Raw genomic sequence first — 22,365 nt, forward strand, 5'->3', positions numbered from 1 at the left:
TGTATTATCTGGTTAACTTATATAATTAATAACTCCTGTTTTCTTTTTTTGAGCTCTGGCTAAAATATAACAGTAGTAGGCCTAGAGTGAGATGAGGGAGATTGCTCAAACCTCCTCAGAACGCATACATTTGTGGAAAATGAATAAAACCCTCTCTTTCTAAAGAAATGTGATGTAAACATGATATTTTATCAATATTTTTTATAGACGTGTAAGCCTTGTTGTTTTGTTCATTCCTGTGATAGATTGGAAGCAGGTGTAACTCAATAGAAATGTTCTCTTTTTATGTGAAATGGTAAATACTAGTTTGATTCTGCATGATTGATGTGCACTCCTAACACAAACGATCATTTAAAAATAAGTCACTTTTAAAAAAGTATGCTAGAAACTCTTTAAAGGGTTAGTTCACGCAAAAATGAAATTTATTTCATTAATGAATTTTGTTCCACACCCGTAAGACCTCCGTTCATCTTCTGAACACAGTTCAAGATATTTTCTATTTCTCCGAGAGCTTACGCAAGTGTATGCACACTATACTGTCCATGTCCAGAAAGGGAATAAAATCATCATCAAAGTAGTCCATATGTGACATCAGTTGGTTAATTAGAATCTCTTGAAGCATTGAAAATACATTTTGGTCCAAAATTCATAAAAACTACGACTATTCAGCATTGTCTTCTCTTCTGGGTTTGTTTTCAGTCCTCAAATAAAGATTCAAATGGTTATGAATCAGTGTATTGATTCATGATTCGGATCGCGTGTCAAACTGCTCAAATCACGTGACATTGGCGAAATCATAAATAAATACGCTGATTCATAACTGTTTGAATCTTTATTTGAGGTCACAGATGGACTACTTTGATGATGTTTTTATTCCCTTTCTGGACATGGACAGTATAGTGTGCATACACTTGCATATCCTCTCGGACTAAATATAAAATATCTTAAACTGTGTTCTGAAGATGAATGGAGGTCTTACGGGTGTGGAACAACATTAAGGTGAGTCATTAATGACATCAATTTCATTTTGGGGTGAACTAACCCTTTAAAGGGATCCCATGGTGTTGAGACTTGTATGGCTTAATATAACATAAATGATGTCTCTTACTGAATTATGTAGTAGAAAACCCATGAAAGATCTACGTTATTTTAAAAATCGATTTTATATTTGGACCATGGGCGGCGCCATTTTGTTTGCGTTCTAGGTTGATGACGTAGAGTGGTTGAACTCCTCAATCAGCTGGCATTACCCGTAGCTATTTTTACCACAACGCAACTCGAAAATTGTTTCAGAGTTAAACAAAACCAATGAATTCCTTTGTAATTATACTTAAAACACACTCAAACATACATGTGCACACAAACTCACCTACACAAGTCACAAACAGATCGGCGGGCGCGCACACGACAGGCTCTGTCTCAATCGAGATGTTGGGCTGCTCAGTCTCCACGACAGGGGCTGCATCTGAAATAGACCCTATACCCTTAAATAGGGCATTATTTGAAGGGACGGCCATTTGTAGTGTTGTCCGACACCAGTGGACATGTTCGAGTGCAGTCATTCAGTCTCACGTTCCACCGCAATAACGAGTAAAGCCGATTTACAAACAGCTGTCCGACTTCACGCACTCAAACATACGTGTGCACACAAACTCTCTCTCTCTCACACAGACTCACAAACACACCCCAACAGATCGGCGCGAACACACACACACACACACACACACACACACACACACACACACACACACACACACCAACAGATCGGCGCGAACGCACACACACCCCAACAGATCGGCGCGAACACACACACACACACGCACGCACTGCGCGCGCATACATAACCCTCAATCTATTCCCTGTGTTGATATCCTGTTCAACACATCCTGTTCCCTAGATAGACTGTTGATAGTAGATTAACTATAATGCCTAATGTGACCAGCAGAGGGAAATATCTAGGTAGGACGATGGGATAAAGTAACGTGAGGAAGAGAGGCAGGATGTTTTGGTGATGATGCATGCGATTGAGACAGAGCAGTCAGGTGTGTGTGTGCGCGCCCGCCGATCTGTTTGTGACTTGTGTAGGTGAGTTTGTGTGCACATGTATGTTTGAGTGTGTTTTAAGTACAATTACAAAGCAATTCAATTGTTTTGTTTAACTCTGAAACAATTTTCGAGTTGCGTTGTGGTAAAAATAGCAACGGGTAATGCCAGCTGATTGAGGAGTTCAACCACTCTACGTCATCAACCTAGAACGCAAACAAAATGGCGCCGCCCATGGTCCAAATATAAAATCGATTTTTTAAATAACGTAGATCTTTCATGGGTTTTCTACCACATAATTCAGTAAGATACATCATTTATGTTATATTAAGCCATACAAGTCTCAACACCATGGGATCCCTTTAAGTAAAGACTAAACGTTTGCTTCTGTCATGCTCATTTTCCAATTTAGCTAGTTTTCATTTAGCTGATGAAATCGTGAGTGGCCATGTGTGTGTTAAGGACGGGTTTTAGGGAAGCACTGCGGGGCTACTGGCCCGAAAGTGGAAGCACAACTTGATTTTGGCCTCGGTGCTTGATGTCTGAGGCCATTGGCCCCGTCGTCACGTTTTTAGCTCTTGTCTCGCACTGGCAGGTGGAAAGTGGAAAAGCAACTAACATTTTTAAATTTAAACAAAAAGAGCATGTTCATAAAAAGTAATTTCTTTGTGAATTGGACAACACAGGTTGCTTTTGATTTACTAAAAAGAACCAGTTCATAAGTCATTTGTTCGCGAATTGGACTACACTTGTTGCCCCAAATGTTTGGATTCAAAACTAAAAAGAAAAGATTATCCGGTTCAATCAGACCATGAAAGGCTTTCAATGGACAAAGTATTGTAGCATTGAAAAATTTAGATTTAAATCGAATTTACATTGAATGGCAGCTAAATGAACTACTGGTGAACATGGTGCATTTTAAATCATGGGTGTGACCCTCAAATCCAAACCGTTTGTTTATACACAAATGAGTGAGCCACCTTAGTAATGTGTGGGATTGTTTGAAAGCATTTGTTGTTGTGCCACCACCAACAGCCTGCCATTTAAGGCCGTTTAGGATTGCCCTTTAAAGAAAATGTCCCTGTGTGCGTGTCATCCCTGCCCTGTACAGTCAGGTGACTCATGGTGACCTGTGTGTGTCTGTCCGTCTGTATGGACAGACATACACCACTTATATACACTGTCTGGATCAACATATAAACTCAGACAGCACACACTCATCCATCAAGATCACACCAGCATTCCTCTTTGTGTGTTAGTGATATGACCTGGGGTTGTGCAGTCAGGGGTAAAGTAGTTATCCGCTTGCTCCATTAGCTCCAGTACAGGTCACGGCACTGACTCACTGTATTCTGTCCTCAAAGGTTTCTCACTCTTTGGTCACCCCATTTCATTTTTTTCAGCTTAGACTTTTTGAGTATTTAAAGAGTGTTTCATGTACTTTTCTGTGCTCATGTGGAATCTAGTCGTTTGAGAATCATTGAACATTGTGGTGATGTGCAATGTATATTATGAGAAAATTAAACTGTTTTTTGGGGTTTAGTTTGTGTTTAGTTAAGTTTGAGGTTTATGTTTTTGTTTGCAGTTTTCAGTTATTTCAGTTTCAGGGTAATGGAATATATTACTTACTGGAAAAATTATTATTCAAAGTAATCACATCTTTTACATGGCTGTTGTCATAGTTTCATCAATCCAGTAAGACATGATAGGCCATTGCTTTAGTTTAGTTAAGTTTAGCTTAGTTTGGGTTTATGCTGGGTTGAGTTTAGTTTGGGTTTAGTTTTGTTTGAGTTCAGTTTGGGTTTCGTTTTGGATTAACTTGGTTTAGTTTAATTTGAGTTTAGTTTGGGTTTATACTGTGGTGGGTTGAGTTTAGTTTGGGATTAACCTCTGGCCTGTTGCACAAAGCTAGTTTCAGTTGCTACCCAGGTAAATTCGAGATTAGTTTGAGCAAACTCTGGTTTTTCGGACTCAAGAAGGTGGATTGTTACTAACACTACATGGCTAACCTGCTCTGGAGCAGGTTTTATTCTGGGTTAGAGATCGCAAAGACAAACTGGACCAATTCAAGCAAGCAAAGATCTCTCTCAAAGCAGTTTATATTGAAAAAAACGTTAGAGACAAAAATTGCTCATACTTTGGCGCTAATTATTTATTATATTTATATTATACAAATTATAATTACTTGTAATTAATATAATATATTCATATAATTATTATATTAATAGACAAGTAGACAAATATATATATATATATATATATATATATATATATATATATATATATATATATATATATATATATATATATATATATATATATATATATATAGAGTCAGATATTCTTTCAGCTGCCTTCTCAAACTGTCGCTGCAGTAGCAGTGTTTATGTTTATTCCTGCCTTGTAAATGCATTTAATTTCGTGATAATTTTCAAAACGATCTCTCAATCGTAGAAAAGAAGGGAATTAAACGGACACTGTGATTGGCTGTTTGCCCCACGTGACACTTTCAGGTACACGCACTTCAGAGTTAATCGCTAACTCTGGATTAAACCTGAGTTGACAGAAAGTTTATACCGAGTTTTGAGAAACGGTTGAACGTGATCTAAACCAGGTTGGATTTAACTGGATTTGTCAACTCTAAACCTACTCTGAAAGTTTGTTCAGCTAACTTCATGCAACAGGCCTCTGGTAGGCCATTGCTTTAGTTTAGTTTAGTTTATGTTAAATTTGGGTTTATGCTGGGTTGGGTTGAGATTAGTTTGGGTTTAGTTTGGTTAAGTTTGGGTTTATGTTGGGTTGGGTTGAGTTTAGTTTGGGATTAGCTTGGTTTAGTTTGAGTTTAGTTTTTGTTTATGCTGTGGTGGGTTGAGTTTAGTTTGGGTTTGGCTTGGTTTAGTTTGAGATTAGTTTGGGGTTTAGGTTTTTGTTTGCAGTTTTCAGTTGTTTCAGGGTAATGGAATACGGTATATTATTTTCTAAAAAAAAAAAATATTCAAAGTAATCATTGCTTTAACACCTTTCATACGGCTGTTGTCGTAGTTTCATCGATCCATTAAGCCATGAGAGGCCATTGTTTTTTTTAAATTCAGGATTAAGAGATTTTTAGCAACATGCCTTGTTGTATCTAACATACGGTATTGTTGTTCTTATCTATGGCAAAATCAGTGTAATGTGCAGTCTCTCATGACTTATTGCTTTATTATTATAGCAGTTGCTTTTGAATGTCCTTTTCAAAGGTTTTGCCTTTTACGAGCGACAGATTAGGCAGTTTTTAAAAAGCACTGTGTTTGGAATAGTCAATGTATATTTGTTCTTATTTCCAGATAAAAGATCCAGTTGTTTGTAATCCCGATTCACCTGAATTGTTTCAGTGTTACGACTTTACAAATAGAGACCCACACATACACAACATTACACAAACTCTTACTATACCACAACATGGTTTCCACACTCTTTTACAGCTCGTCTGAATAGAATTTGAGGATGTATCTCTCCTTTGATCAGCCTCTGTGCTCCATCTTTTCTTTCTTTCCTCTATCCCTCCTTTTCATCTCCTCTGCACTGTGTAGTCACAACTCTTTCACATTTCCACACAAAGTCCAGCCAGGAGAAAAGACCCTTAGTCTTAAAAGCGGCCACAGACAATCACACGAGCCTGACTGCACAAAAGCAACAGTAGTTATTCACAGTCGTCAGCCTCAGCAGGTAGACCTGCAGCTGGGTCTTAACAAACAGGATACACACACACACACACACACACACACACACACACACACACACACACACACACACACACACACACACACACACACACACTCACAAGAATAAAAGAGCCCGTCCATTGTATGTAGAGGAACTCCACACATTCACTTCTATAAGATACTCTTTCAGTCATCCCCAGTTAGTGTGTCCGACAATACAATACAATTCAGTATGTGGCCATTACTGCTGACAATGATGAGGAACCATCTCATACGTCAAAGATCCAGTGGGATTGTTATCTGCTATCTGGATAGACATGCTTTTAGCTATCTGGTATAGGATGTAGATAGTGGAATATATTGTGAGCTCCAAAAGTCTGAGACAACTACAAAAATGTAACTCAATTTCAAATGATATTATCAGCTAAAATACTTTTTGGAAATATTAGTCCACATGGTCAATGTTATACTGCTCAAAAAAAAAAAAACCTTAGTATTTATTTTCTTAAATGTGTTACTTAATAATAATAACAATATTTATTATTATTATTATTATTTTTATTTCTGTCTAAAATGTTGCAAACTAATTTTATTTCCAAGTTTAAAATAGATTCTTAATCTCAGATATGTGGTCACAGATACAGTGCCTTGCGAAAGTATTCAGACCCCTTAAACTTTGGGACCTTTTGCCACATTTCAGGCTTCAAACATAAAGATATAAAACTGTAATTTTTTGTGAAGAATCAACAACAAGTGGGACACAATCATGAAGTGGAACAAAATGTATTGGATATTTCAAACTTTTTTAACAAATCAAAAACTGAAAAATTGGGCGTGCAAAATTATTCGGCCCCTTTACTTTCAGTGCAGCAAACTCTCTCCAGAAGTTCAGTAAGTAAAAGTAAGTAAGTAAAATGTATTTGTATAGCACTTTTCATAGGTAAAAATCACAAAGTGCTTCACAACAAAAAGAGGAAATACACAACAGTGAGGATCTCTAAACGATCCAATGTTGACCTAAATGACTAATGACGATGAATATAATCCACCTGTGTGTAATCAAGTCTCCGTATAAATGCACCTGCACTGTGATAGTCTCAGAGGTCCGTTTAAAGCGCGGAGAGCATCATGAAGAACAAGGAACACACCAGTCAGGTCCGAGATACTGTTGTGGAGAAGTTTAAAGCCGGATTTGGATACAAAAAGATTTCCCAAGCTTTAAACATCCCAAGGAGCACTGTGCAAGCAATGTGCATTTCAATGTGCATTTCAATAATATTGAAAATGCACATTGAAAATGCACATTTTATATCTTCAATAATATTGAAATGGAAGGCGTATCAGACCACTGCAAACCTACCAAGACCTGGCCGTCCCTCTAAACTTTCAGCTCATACAAGGAGAAGACTGATCAGAGACGCAGCCAAGAGGCCCATGATCACTCTGGATGAACTGCAGAGATCTACAGCTGAGGTGGGAGAGTCTGTCCATAGGACAACAATCAGTCGTATACTGCACAAATCTGGCCTTTATGGAAGAGTGGCAAGAAGAAAGCCCTTTCTTAAAGATATCCATAAAAAGTGTTGTTTAAAGTTTGCCACAAGCCACCTGGGAGACACACCAAATGTGAAAGAAGGTGCTCTGGTCAGATGAAACCAAAATTGAACTTTTTGGCAACAATGCAAAACGTTATGTTTGGCGTAAAAGCAACACAGCTCATCACCCTGAACACACCATACCCACTGTCAAACATGGTGGTGGCAGCATCATGGTTTGGGCCTGCTTTTCTTCAGCAGGGACAGGGTAGATGGTTAAAATTGATGGGAAGATGGATGGAGCCAAATACAGGACCATTCTAGAAGAAAACCTGATGGAGTCTGCAAAAGACCTGAGACTGGGACGGAGATTTGTCTTCCAACAAGACAATGATCCAAAACATAAAGCAAAATCTACAATGGAATGGTTGAAAAATAAACATATCCAGGTGTTAGAATGGCCAAGTCAAAGTCCAGACCTGAATCCAATCGAGAATCTGTGGAAAGAACTGAAAACTGCTGTTCTCAAACGCTCTCCATCCAACCTCACTGAGCTCGAGCTGTTCTGCAAGGAGGAATGGGCAAACATTTCAGTCTCTCGATGTGCAAAACTGATAGAGACATACCCCAAGCGACTTACAGCTGTAATCGCAGCAAAAGGTGGCGCTACAAAGTATTAACTTAAGGGGGCCGAATAATTTTGCATGCCCAATTTTTCAGTTTTTGATTTGTTAAAAAAGTTTGAAATATCCAATAAATTTCTTTCCACTTCATGATTGTCCCCCACTTGTTGTTGATTCTTCACAAAAAAATTACAGTTTTATATCTTTATATTTGAAGCCTGAAATGTGGCAAAAGGTTGCAAAGTTCAAGGGGGCCGAATACTTTTGCAAGGCACTGTATTTGTATCCTACTCTATATAAACATATAAATATGAATATTAATGTTCATATTTAGAAATTAAATATTGTTTTTGCCATTTTGACCACTTATACTTTTCTTTCAGGATGAACGTGAAGCCAGAGAAACGGTCAAGAGAGAACAGGATGAAGCTTATCGTTTGTCTCTGGAGGCTGATCGTAAAAAGGTTTGGCAGGATTTAAAATGTATTATTATTATTATTATTATTATTATTATTATTATTATTATTATTATTATTATTATTATTATTATTATCAGAGATTCAAGCATGAAGTGCTGAAACCCTATTGTTATTATAAGGATTATTATTATTATTATTTGTAGTACTTGCATGAAGTTCTAGAAACTATATTGTTTTTGTTGTAAACATATATTTTAAGTTATTAGTTTTACTTTAAGATGATAAAGAAATAAATAGGTGCTGAATGATTTTGTGAATCTCTTTTGCTAGTTGCTACTGAATATTTTTTCAATGTTGCCGTTTTTACAGAGAGAAGCACAAGAGCGAGAAGAGGCTGAACAAGTTCGCAAGGAGCAAATCAGAAAAGAGCAGGAGGAGGAACGAGAGGTGAGGTTTACTTTCACTGGTTTGGTTTCAGTAACATGGTTTATATGAGAAGTGCAGAGAATAATGGCAAGAAAAGCTGAGAATGATCCTAAACGATTCACCTTTAATGTGGCGTGACACAAACCATGTAATCATGATTCTTTCCTTCTGGAATTCCCAGAAATATACTAGTTTCCTTGTTATTTTCTACGTAGATCCCAGCGACGCTTTGTTTGATTGCAATATATGACTGATTTCCTGCATTGTGTTACTATTTCTTTGTGTTGCATATCAGTTCCAGTTAATTAGTTCAAAGGGAGCAGTAATGCTTTCAAAAACATCTTAAATCTTTCTCATCCAGTGAAGCAGAAAAAATGAACACAAAAATGACACTGATGCTTTAAGCCCAAATTTAAACCTGCCAATTTCACTCATGTCGACATTAAATGTGTTTCTGCGTATTCCAAACATGCCTCTTAAATAGGATTTCATGCCTCATAAGCTGACAAATAGCAGTGACAGTCATAAAGCTTCATGTCCAGTCGTAACCGCTCTTATCAGACACACAGTTTACATTGTTACACAAATCACATACATATTTGCGATCCGCCCCCGTACTCCTGCAGTGTTTGCGCTATTGTCCTGTATATGAGCTGTACAAAACGACAGGTGCACGTCAAAGCACTGACACTCTCACAAAGACAGCCTCAAAAAGTGTCACGGAAAGTTAAATCTCACCTGTGGATGTAGGAGTGAGCAAATATACCTGTTCCCTATCAGCTGATCAGCAGAATACAATACCACTGTATTAACATTCAAATGTATTACAGATGGTCCTGTCGAAGTGTACCTGTTCATTTAGAAGTTCAACACACTCTTTTTAATAAGATATTTGCTTACAACAAAAAGCTTTGCACACCAGCGTCTGTAGATTACCGTCTGTTTATTCAGCAGTAAATACTAGCCGGACCAGCTCAGGCGAAACTGCTATATGAGATAATTTGTCACATTTAGGCTTCAACAAAAGCATGTAATTAGTTCGATCTCCTATTGCCATGGTACCATTCATGTCAGAATGTTGTGTGAGGGCTACAGTATAGACCTTCAAACATACGATACCCTACAATAGCTCACTTTAGCTTCATTTAATGCTCGTCACGAACAAAGCTTTTAATAAGAGACATTGTGCAGAGGTAAACACAAAGACGGCCTGGAGGCGAAGTAATTGTGTCGGATCTGTTTTCAGCAGTGTGTGTGTGTGTGTGTGAGTGTGTGCGTGCGTGTGTGTGTGTAAGCTGTTAACTCAGCAGCGGCCTTGTGTTTTAATGAGAGCCGGGTCTAAAGTTGTTCACCTGCTCTCTGTAATGAACCTAAGGGGAGAAGCTTGATACACACACACACACACACACACACACACACAAAGACAATGTTTATACTGGTAAAATCACCTGCATCAAAACACTGTTATTTATGTTTTTTCCCCTCCCGTGCTCGTCGGAGAAACGTCACGCCTTTGGATGTGAACCTCCAAACTGTGAAACGGGTGACATATCTTCGATTCCTACGCCTCAGAGGTCAACTGTTAAGTTTCATGACATCTCGACGATGTTTGGATTCACACACAATCGTAATTAACCTCTTGCTCTTGAAGGAAAAGATTAGATTTAAATGGCAGACATTCGTTTCTTGCGATTCTCGGCAGCTGTTACGGTTTGACCATATGTGCGTATCTGTATGGATGTGCTTTCTGTGCGTCTCTTTCTATGCGTCTTTTTTCGACTTTGTTGTGTGTGTGTGTGTGTGTGTCTGTGTGTGTGTGTGTGTGTAAACAAGGCAGTAAGATGCTCTCCACCTGGAGTCTATCCAAGCACGCGCTCACACTCGCACACGCCCAAACCACAGCACCTCGGTGGGTCCGTGGCGACAATGGGCCCACTGGAGGGAAACAATCAGCAAAAGTGTATAGAGAAGAAGAGAGGGGAAATGCTCTGTGATTTGGACTCTTTTGTGATCCAGACAGCGCATGAAAGGCCTAGGGGGAGTGGTGATGTCATTATTCGGTGCCGTCAGGTGCTACACACATGCACACACACTCTGTTTGTTTAGCGCAGTGAAAAGGATGCTCCTTAGTGCCCTTTGTGCGCAGGGACCAGGAAACGCGCAGATACGAACGCGCACACATACATCCCGAGCAGGGCTGGGGAGAGACGCCGTTCGACCCCCAGAGGGCTTTTTACACGCGGCCCTTACCTAAGGGAGCGGGGCCGGCACGCGCTCGCACAAGCCACCTGCTGCTAATGAGCTACTGTTGTACACTTTGATGAAATATAATTGCATTATGGTGTGTAAATAAAGCCTGCGTGTTTTGTCACAGCATATGCTGCCCAGTGTCACAACAGGAACAACAAGCTGGAGTTGAAAAGCCCAGAGGAGCGGCAGGTCATGCTCCGTGTCACTAGAGACGGCGCAATTCCCTCATCTCTTCCTCTCGCTTTCGCTCTTGTTCTCTTTAAATGTGCATGCGACTTCTCACTGTTTCCCTGCCCATCCCTCGCTTTAGACTTGTTTAGTTTTTTTTTTTAACAGTGTGATATTTCTCTGACGTGCAAAACGGAAAGATTTTTAGTGGCATGATCAAGCTGTGAAGGAGTGCTAAATTTAGGACCTTTGACGCACGACTTGCGTGCTTTTTTGCCTAAGTTCCATGCTGATGTATATAATGTGCTACAATGATGCACTTTAATGTAATTTTAGTGTTCAATGAGCTGTTAATCTCTAAATTCAATACTGTTATGAAGTGCAGTTAGTTCATGAGATACATCTCGATAGTTTTCCTCTAATGTTACTGTTTTGCTGTCCCCTGCGCAGGCTATTCGTCTCTCATTGGAGCAGGCCCTGCCACCAGAGCCCAAAGAGGAGGGCGGAGAGCCAATCAGCAAGCTGCGCATCCGGACGCCAAGCGGCGAGTTTTTGGAAAGACGGTTCCTGGGCAGCTGTAAACTCCAGGTCCTGTTCGACTTCGTCGCCTCAAAGGGCTACCCTTCCGACGAGTTCAAATTGCTCACCACTTTTCCTCGCAGAAATGTGAGTTTACTCATGCACACAAACTTTTAGATTTTATATCATTTTCAAATAAGCTTAAATTTCCATTAATTACGACTCTAAAATATACCTTAACCTTAAAATAAACCTTAACCTTAAATAAAAACGTATAAACACAAAAAAACCTTAAAATAATTGTAATAACATAGAGTATAACAAATAATAATAATATGAATCATGTATTTACTCCTCATTTACTAACCACCTTTTCCGGTTAAAGTTAAATTAACTTAAGTTTTATTGTTCAATGTGGCTCACTACTGAGGATATTTTTTTGCAAATGACTTTATTAACTTGTACATCATAATGATATTGGTCACAATCGTAGCCTCATTTGTGACAGCTATTATAAGTACACAAGTGCGCACACAGTCCTGACACTCCCGCCTCCTTCCTGTTCAATATATTTTCTGTGGGCAACTTTCCCCATGCTGGAACATGACTGATATTAGTCTAGAGCCCCACTGATGGTGAATATCTTTTAATTCCTGTCCATCTGCGGTGCACTAATAACTGTGTGTGTGTGTGCGTGTAAAGAGTGTGTGTGAGTGTTACAGCCCAGCAGGAAAAATAGAGTGTATAATTGGCTAGTTAATCCCAGCGTGTGGCAGAAGTTTGTTGCTCATCTTGGTCCATGTGTGTGTGTGTGTGTGTGTGTACTGTAAAAGTCCACAGATAGTCAGTCACACACCTGCACATTAATTAAAAGCCATGCGTGGTTAATTAGTATTTCTTTTCCTCTTGTGTATTTTATGTTTTTTTTTTATCTATCCACAAATGCATGCATGATATACGGAATATATCAATTGAAGTCCTCGAAAGCAGAAAGGTGCATTGGCTACTTCGGATACAGTCAGCAGTACTCTGTGTGTGTGTGTGTGTGTGTGTGTGTGTGTGTGTGTGTGTGTGTGTGTGTGTGTGTGTGTGTGTGTGTGTGTGTGTGTGTGTGTGTGTGTGTGTGTGTGTGTGTGTGCGTGTGCGCTCGTGTGTGTGTGTGTACATTAAAGTGCTGCGTTTGTGCACTCTACAGCAGGTAGATAACAAGCGCTGCTCTTAACGACCTGACTAATTAACAGCATGGAAACAGAAATGCGCTTTCCATTAATCAAGAGATGTGTGCAGGCCTGCCCAGACAGCATGTCATCAAACCCTTTGGGGATGAGCACTAAGGCCCCCCAACAAACAGGCACTTTTACACACACACACACACACACACACACACACACACACGTACACACACACACACACGTACACACACACACAAAATGCCATATAACCCACATAAACACTAAGCATCCGCCTTTAACACTTGTTCTCGGACAGCCTCACACCCAACAAACACCATTTCACACGTTACATTGCATTTATTCACAGTCTCTGTTTGGAAACCAAAAGAGAATCGAGTTACGCGTTTCTGCGGAGGGTGAAATGTGTATCCAGCAGCAAAAGGAGGGAAGCGAAAGCAGGAAAAACAGGCTGTGTTTGTGACTGTGACTACAGTGCTCGAGTTTAATCCTCTCTCTCTTTCTCTCTCTCTGCCTCTTCTAATTAAAATCATCTCTGCCACAGACTCGCTCTATCCCTCCCACAGGATTAGGCCATGAGCACTATTGCATTTGTAATTCTGCACAAATGTTTAAACTTCATTCTCTCTCTCTCTCTCTCTCTCTCTCTCTCTCTCTCTCTCTCTCTCTCTCTCTCTCTCTCTCTCTCTCTCTCTCTCTCCCCCCCCCCCCCCCTTCTCCTCCTCATCTCTGCATCCAAAACCAAGATAATTGCCAGCAATAAGAGAGTGATTAAATAGAGGAGTTTAGAAAGCGAGAGATGGAAAAGTGTCTGAAGGCTTTTGTTTCATTTGCGGCCTGTGAGGGTTGTGTTTGTCAGTTTGTTTGTTCTTTTCTTCCCTTTGATGGACAGATCCAATGCACCTGCACTCTTCTGAACGAGAGTGTGAGGAAGGATTAGAAAGCAGCCTCAGGATTCCCTTTCTATTCATAACACTCATTAATGTCATGGCACAGTCACATCGCCACTCACACCAGTGCTTAGAGGACCTCCAATCATCTGAAGAGCTCGATGTCTTTTCTGATTTTTTTTTTATTTGTTTGTTTTTTTAAGTTATCCAACTCAGGATACACGAAGGACATCTCTTGGACGAGTAACCTTATCTCATGTTTGTGTTGCGTTTCAAACAATGTCTCCCAACTGGTGCGTTGAGACCCAAAAATTAATCACAGGTCTGTTCTGAATAGAGAAAACTATTCTAAATGCAAATAATGAAATGAAACTAAAATGTATTTGTACATATTTCTAAAAGGAATAAGCTTTATGTGTAGTTCCATATTAATATAATTGAACAAAATATTATATTATATTATTTAAATTATTATATTATTGAACCTGTGTAAACAATACACTGAAATCCAGTAGTTTAATTATTTCTATAATATTTGCTTATTACAATTTAGTGTGTTATTTACATACATGTAATATTTGTATGTCAATAATTTTTGGTTTGACTGTATATGTATGTGTGTGTGTGTGTGTGTGTGATATATATATATATATATCACACACACACACAAACACACACATACATATACAGTCAAACAAAAAATTATTGACACCAGATATCTATATACACTAGTACACTAGTATATATGTTTACTAGTGGGTGCAGGACACTATAGTTAATTTATGTAAGTGAGGATAGCAAAATAAAGTAAACTGACATATTATACCCAAAAATTCTTCATACAGTGGATAACCAGTAAATTGTATAACAATTTGTGACCAAAATGATTCAGACACTTTGACCTGACCATGTTTTGCCTAGGTGTTTTTTCTTTAATTGCTAATTTGACCGTTTACACCACAGACAGACTGAACAAAAGTAAGCTTTGCTTGGTCATTGGTTACAGCTAAATTGGTATTATCTAATTGTGTCCTTTATTATCTAATTGTGCCCTGGTTTGACTGTATATATACATATAATATACCTATATAATAATAATACTGCACTTATGTAAACAACGCACTGAAATGCAAAAAATACATGAATGTAGCCATGTTTATTATATATGTATAATATTTATTTATTGCTTTTCAGCGTTGTTTACATAAGTATAATATTTTTTTGTATTAGGCTATCATATGATGTCCAAAATCTGGTTACTGAAGAAAACCAGTTGAAAACCAATACATCTGTCCCTTTCAACCTCAGAAAGCCATTTGGATGTGCGGTTTCACATCTCTTGCGTCAGCGCCTGGCCTGTCTGTGCATTTATGTTGGCTTCTTGCCCTTAGACCCCCCCTTAGCATCCCATGGTCATGCTAAAGACAAGCATGGAGCCAGAACTGACTTCTCCCCAGAGGTGGGAATAGCCCCCCCTCAACCCACCACCCCATCTCCATCCTCGGCCGGCCCTTAGCAGAGTCTTTCTCCAACACTGCGAACGCTAACGCCCTCACCGCTCCTGCAGGCAGATAATGATCTCCCACCGCTTTCCTAATTGGCCAAATAAACACTCTACAACACAGCGCTAACACAGACCTGGCTATTGGGTTTTAATTAATGGTGGAGAACCCTAAATGGCTTCATTAGAACTCCGTTGTTTCAGCTGTATTTTTTTTCCTTTCTTTTTTTATTTTTTCCTTTTCTTTTTTCCTTCTGTTTGGAAAACCACGTCTCGCGTGTCTGTTTTTTATTTTCCTACTCTCTTAGCCGCCGTTTATTGCAGATCCTTTTATTAGCGCTAATGAACAGCAATATTTATTTCCCTGGCTTTTAAAGTGGTGATCTTCAGTTTAAACAAGTCTCGCACCGCATCAGCGAGGGCTGACGTTCAGTTTATTACTAATTCACTTTTAATGTTTTGACTGCGTGATTCGGAAGCCAGACCTTTCTTACAGCGCGTGTTCTTAATTTACAATAATGCCTTTAGTTGTTGATTTACTTTGCCTCGGCCTGGTAACATACACCTGCTTTATGATGCAACTCTGTATTGTCATTTTAATGAGTTTTTACTGTGTTATTGATCAGGTTAATCCTTAAGTATACTAATAATGAAATTAATTAAACTAAACAGGCAGCTGCAAGTGACTTCAGTGAATCGTTCTCTGAGACAGTCTTTTATTTTGTTTTCCAGTGAACTCTGTATTCATTCCCTCAGGACTTTTCAAATAGTCTGGTTGTAGAAATGTACACAGTGCAGTCAGTGATGTTCTTTCTTTTTAATCTAAAAGTACTGCTCAAATTTCACAATAAAACATATTTACACTAACAGTGCCAGTAAACGTTGCCTTCAGCCGACAGTATTTTTAAATTATAAAAATATATAATAGACTAAAAGAGAAGATATTTATATAATATTTTATATATATATATATATATATATATATATATATATATATATATATATATATATATATATATATATATATATATATATATATATATATATATTTATTTATTTGAGGTTCTTTCCCCACATTTTGCCCTCAGCTGCATAGAATATTTTTAACACTGCCACTCAAAAGTTTGAATAAATTGTTTTAATCAGCAAGGATGCATTAAATCGAAATGTATAATGCCAAAAAAGACATTTCTATTTCAAATACATGCTGTTCTTTAGAGCTTTCTTCATCAAAGAAAGCTATGTGGTACTGTTTCACAAAACATTGCTTTTTACACTGATAAGAAATATTTTTGAACACCAAATCAGCATATTAGAATTATTTCTTAAGGATCACATGAAAAAAATTCAGCTTTGCCATCACAGTAATACATTACATTTTAAAATATATTAAAATAGATAACAGTTATTTTAATTTTTAATATTTTGCTAAATATTTTCTGTTTTACTGTATTTTTTATCAAGTAAATGTTGAGCATAAGAGCCTTTCAAACGTTTTTTTAAAACTAACCCAAGCCCAATCTTTTGATAGGTAGTGTACATTGAACTTTTTTGCTACTTATAATTGATTGTAAACCGTTTTGTCCACTGTTTTAATAGGTGGCATGCTCATCGCTCCGTTTAGGGCTCAAAAGTCGAGTAGAAGTTTTCGTGTCCCTTTTCCTCTGGTCATCTGGGCGGCTGTCCTGTGTTTGTTTGGTGACTGTGTGGGGCCGTTGAAGATGAGTGTGTTAAAGGTTTAACAGGATTACCTGCCATCAACATCATCAAGGCCCAAAGAAAACAGCCGCCTGGGCCTCTCCTCCATCACACGGCCACTTCTTGCTTTAATAAACCTCTTCAGGATTACGGTGATATGAGTCTCCACACCCTTCAAATGATCTCTTTTCTTCTTCTGTTTACTTTGGAAGTCGGAGAATGTATTGTTCATCAGTGGAGATCACACTACCCGGGCACTTTTGAATTCATTTGGTCCTAACATCCCCCGTTGGAACGAAAGCGATGCTCTGAGAGGTTAAGGTCGTCAGTCAGGAGGGTTTTAATCGTACTTTAATTTTATGACTCTGTGTGAGAGTGTGCATTTGTGTGTCAGCCGTGGTATTGGAAGCACCAGCGCTGTCAGTGTTGCACGGAGAAGTCTAATTTAATTCAAGAGGGCCAAAGAGAAGCTTTCTGAAACTAACAAGAGCTGGGAAAAGAGGGAGGGAGTGAGAAGAAGAAAAAGAGCTAAAGAGTCAAGACAAGGAGAGAGGAGGAAAACAACAGCTTTGTTTGTTGACAGATGCTTCTCCTCTTATGGTCTGTTAATTGGATAACAATGTAAACAATCACCCATGGCATCTGTCTCCTGCCATTGCAGTGCCACCTTGTTTCTCTCATTCCCCTTTAAAAGAGAACAGTCATCAACACAAACACACACACACATCTGCGCCACCCTAGAACCTCATTTACTTCTACCAGATTATGTGGTGTTATAGCAGGTTTTCGGGTTCATTTCCATTTGAAGTTTTTCTCAAGCGCTGGAATGAAAGAGAGGGAAGGTATCCTGGTGGGAGCGACGTGTTTTTTGCAATGCTTTCCCTGGTACTACCCCCTCCTGTGCCCTCAGGTCAGATTGATAAACAAAAGGCATAAGTCACACGCTAAAGTGTGGTTTGGGGCAACACAGCTAATGTGACGAAGCGGGTGTGATGTCTGCACTACCCCCCTTTGAGATGCCAAACCCGCCGATAATACGCTTTCACTTTGAACGTACTGTTGTCTGCTTTATGTCAGGTGCGTTTTGAGGCCTTTGCCTCAAAGCATTTCAACTTTTTAATGTAAAATTAAATTCATAGACATTAGAATTATTGGTTTTGTATTATTAATCAGAATTCTACCTTTAAAGTAATTGGATATCATAAATGAACTATGAAAAAACTTTTTTTTTCAGCATTTACTGGTAATTTTTACATACACTGCTGTTCATAAGTTTAAGGTCATTACGATTTTTTAAATAAATACTTTTTTTCAGCAAAGATGCATTTATTTGATCAAAAGTGACAGGAAAGACTTTTGGATTACAACATTTGTTTCATTAACATTTATATATATATTTTTCACTTTCTATTCATCAAGCTGCACAACTGTTTATCAATGGATGATAATAAGAAATATTTCTTGAGCAGCAAATCATCATATTAAAATTATTTTCGAAGGATCATTTGACACTGAAGACTGGAGTAATGATACTAGAAATTCAGCTTTACCATCACAGGAATAAATCACAGGAATAAACGACCTGGTTCTGTATCTTGAGATGAGGAAACATGGACCAAGATATTCTCATTTCATCTAATCCACCGTTCTTTTTTTCCATGAATGTTGCATATACTTCTTTTATTCAGCTTTGTGGTATCCTGCAAATGTCCTGGCCGCTTTCACTGAAATTACACAATACAGTATGTTAGCTTTATTCTCTGAGCCCATCACCTTCTAGCCCAGCTGCTTTCAGCTCTGTTTTAATTACGAGCACAGAGAACTGGAGCGGTCTACGAAGTAGAGAATAGGCCTTAATCAGAGGCCTGTCACCAGGCTGCAGTTAAGCCCTTGTCCTGAGCGCTGTGGACCTGCAGTGTGCGGACACCCAGGTGCGAGCAAAGACCCCGTGTAACAGGAGAACGGTCTGCTATTAGCTCACTACAAAGCAGCCATCATCTCCCGGTCTCCTTTTCTCTCCCGGCGCAAGATCTCAAGCTGCTTACACAAGCGCTCGTCACTCCTCGTCGTCTGGGAAAATCCCTGAACTAGAGATGTGGATGATGGTCGTGTCGTCACAAATGTCAGTTAGTTTGCTGTTAAACGTGTGACCAGAGACTGCAGTGCTTTTGGATAATTGAGTCGGACTCCTCTCATGGACATTATTGCTGGCTGATGAGTTCTCACCCAGTCGCTGTGGCACAGCCATTGTGTTTGGATTGGTCCATTTGCGATAACAAACAGCAACTATCTCAAAAGGAAACAGGACACGTACCTCACACAGGGACATTATCGCATTACGATGTTAACCAATGACATCAGACGTCCAGACCCCACACGTCGCATAGTTTAGGAGGAATCTTAGCCCGCACACCTCTTGAACATTGAACTGTCGAATATATTACATTCTTAATATTCCACTTTTTGGATTGCTTAAGCATCTGAAAAACATCTGAAATACACTTATTTTTTTGTCTCTCAGTTTCAACAAAAATATTACAGCAGCATAAACATTTTCAAAATTGGTTAGAGTAAGCTATGTTTCTTGAGCAGCAAATCAGCATATTAGAATGATTTATGAAAAAACATGACATTGAAGACTGGAGTAAAAAATCAGCTTTGCTACCACAGGAATAAATTACATATTTAAATATATCTAAATTAAAAAAAACTAATAAATGCAGCCTTAATGAGCATTAGAGACTTTAAAACATTTGAGAATATATTTATTAATTTAATATTTTTAAATATAATATTAATATATTGATTATATTTAAAAAAAATAAACATCTTAAAAGTACAGTTAATTAAAATACAGTTTAAACTTTTAAAATGATTAACTCAACAATGAACAACAGTTTAATTGTTAATGATTAAGTTGCGTTAATGTGCTGTAAATGCTGTAAAAATGTACATTCATTGTTGCATAACCCCCCCCCCCCCCAAAAAAAAAAATCGAAATGTATTGTAAACTATTTTTTATTATTTACAATCTTGATATTAAATCAAATGAGCTGAAATAAATGTATTGCTTAAGCATTGAAAATCAAAGGGTTAGTTCACCCAAAAATGAAATTTCTGTTATTAATAACTCACCCTCATGTTGTTCCAAACCTGTAAGACCTTTGTTCATCATCGGAACACAAATGAAGATCTTTTTAATGAAATCCGAGACCTCTCAGGCCCCTCCATAGACAGCTATTTAATTAACACGTTCAAGGTCCAGAAAGGTAGTAGAGACATTGTTAAAATAGTTCATGTGACTCCAGTGGCTCAATCTTAATTTAACGAAGCGATGAATGCTTTTTGTGCACAAAAAAATAAACTCTTATGCTTATGACGTAACGTAAACAGTGCAGCACTTCCAGAATACCGGCTTACCATTGGGTGACGCTGTTCACGTGAGCAGCATGACACAAAACGTACTCTCGTCGCTTCATAAAATCAAGATTGATCCACTGGAGTCACATTGACAATTTTAACAATGTCTTTACTATCTTTCTGGTCCTTGATCGTGTTAATTAAATAGCTGTCTATGGAGGGGTCAGAGCTCTTTTTGGTCTGAAGATGAACGTAGGTCTTACGGGTTTGGAACGACATGATGGTGAGTAATTAATGACAGAATTTTCATTTTTCGGTGAACTAACTCTTTAAAGCCCTGGTTTCGCAAACAGGGCTTAGATTAAGTCAGGATTAGGCCTTATTAAGAAATTTAAGAAGCTTTTTTTTTTTTTATAAACATGCCTTAGAAAGAAACATTACAGATGTTCAACTTGAGACAAAACAATGGAACTGACATATTTTAAGATGTGCTAGTGCAAGTTGTTTTCAGTTAAAACAGCTCAAACATACATTTAAGTCTGGGAATAGGCTTAAGCCTTGTCTATGAACCCGGGGGCATGTCTCAAATTCACTTCTTTTTTTCTTTGTCTCCCCCCAGATAACGCAGTTAGACCCAGAGTGGAATCTGTTGGAGGCTAAACTCTTCCCTCAGGAAACCTTGTTCCTGGAGGCCAAAGAGTAGGAGCGTTCCGAGATGTCCCGAGGCGAACGAGAAGAATAAGCAAAGAACTTTTAGCATGATGTCCGACCAGACACACACACCCCCACACACACACATACAAGCCTTCACACACTATCACATGGTGCGTTGTATATGAATGCTGAGTGTACATTTTATGCACACGGAGGCCTTCACAAGCACATGGATAAACGATCACTCTCCTCACGTAACTGCAGTGTAATGTTTTTTTCTCCACCCAAAACGTAAGGTAACTGAAAAAAAAGCAGAGGTGTGGAAGTCTAAAGGAGCCAGCCTCACAGACATGGACTTCTCACTATGGCTGCTTTTTAGACATGTTTTGTGTTGAAATGAGACAACAAAAAAAATCAATTTAAAAAGTGACAAATAAATAAAAGTCATACAAAGAGACATTTCCTGGAGAATGCTGGACCATTTCCTTTCCCAAGGTTCTCAGAGTCCCTGATTCTCAGCGTGGCTCTGAAAAGACCATCATCCCTTCAGAGCCCGGCTTCTTCCTGATACCCAAATTGATAATACTTGGTTTTAATCTCATTTGCTTATGTTTATTTTTCTCCATTTTTTCCCCCTTTTTAAGTTTGATGCTGTATTAGATTTAGGTTGATATACATTATATAAAGGATATATGAACATGCATGTCTCTTGCCACTCTAAATTTATTTTTACCTTCATGTGTGAGTGGCTATATCATCATCATCATCATCAAACCAGCACATGGTCTCTTCACACTGAAGTCATGCATTTTAATACATGAGGTGCATTTAAAGGATTCTAATATTATTTACTAACTCTCACATGTCGTTCCAAAAGCCGTAGGACTGTTTTCAAAACCGAAATTATATCTGAAAGGGGGACTGGAGCTTCAAAAAGGACACAGAGGACTCATTTTATCACTAAAACTCTTGGTCAAACATGGTATAAAATAGCAATGTTCTGTTCATGGATCAATGGGTCTTTTGAATCAGAACTTTTCAATGAATTGTCTGATTTTTAGTTCAGATCATTGAAAGATATATTAACAAATCAGAATGAATGACGGTACAATTCTTGAAAAAGTGTTCCACAGAAAAACTCCACAAAGGTTTGGAGTATGAAGGTGAGCAAATGGCAGCATTTTCATTTTTGCTTGAACTATTCTTTTTACATCATATGACAGGAGTGCAATCACACCACACCAGTGTGTTTTTACAGTTTGAGATGGCTGCAGGCTTATTATCAGTTTTTTTTGGAATCTTGATTCAATGAGGAAATTACACCCTGGGAATACTACAAATATCTTCACTGCTGATGTGAACAACAAATGGTTAACATTGTAATT

The 22,365-nt window shown here is 38.3% G+C and overlaps 1 protein-coding gene across 2 annotated transcripts in view; it reads left to right on the forward strand.

The window, feature by feature from the left end:
• Positions 1-21,439, forward strand: part of faf1 (Fas (TNFRSF6) associated factor 1) — a 90,540-nt gene extending 69,101 nt beyond the window's left edge. For both annotated transcript variants that reach the window (XM_067414124.1, XM_067414125.1), the window contains exons 16-19: positions 8,289-8,369; positions 8,694-8,771; positions 11,619-11,834; positions 20,946-21,439. In XM_067414124.1, coding sequence (XP_067270225.1) covers positions 8,289-8,369; positions 8,694-8,771; positions 11,619-11,834; positions 20,946-21,029 — 459 coding nt within the window. In that variant the 3' untranslated portion in view covers positions 21,030-21,439. The remainder of the gene's footprint in view (positions 1-8,288; positions 8,370-8,693; positions 8,772-11,618; positions 11,835-20,945) is intronic.
• The last annotated feature ends 926 nt before the right edge of the window (positions 21,440-22,365 follow it).

This window comes from Pseudorasbora parva, chromosome 13, assembly GCF_024679245.1.
Source record: "Pseudorasbora parva isolate DD20220531a chromosome 13, ASM2467924v1, whole genome shotgun sequence".
NCBI lineage: Eukaryota > Metazoa > Chordata > Actinopteri > Cypriniformes > Gobionidae > Pseudorasbora > Pseudorasbora parva.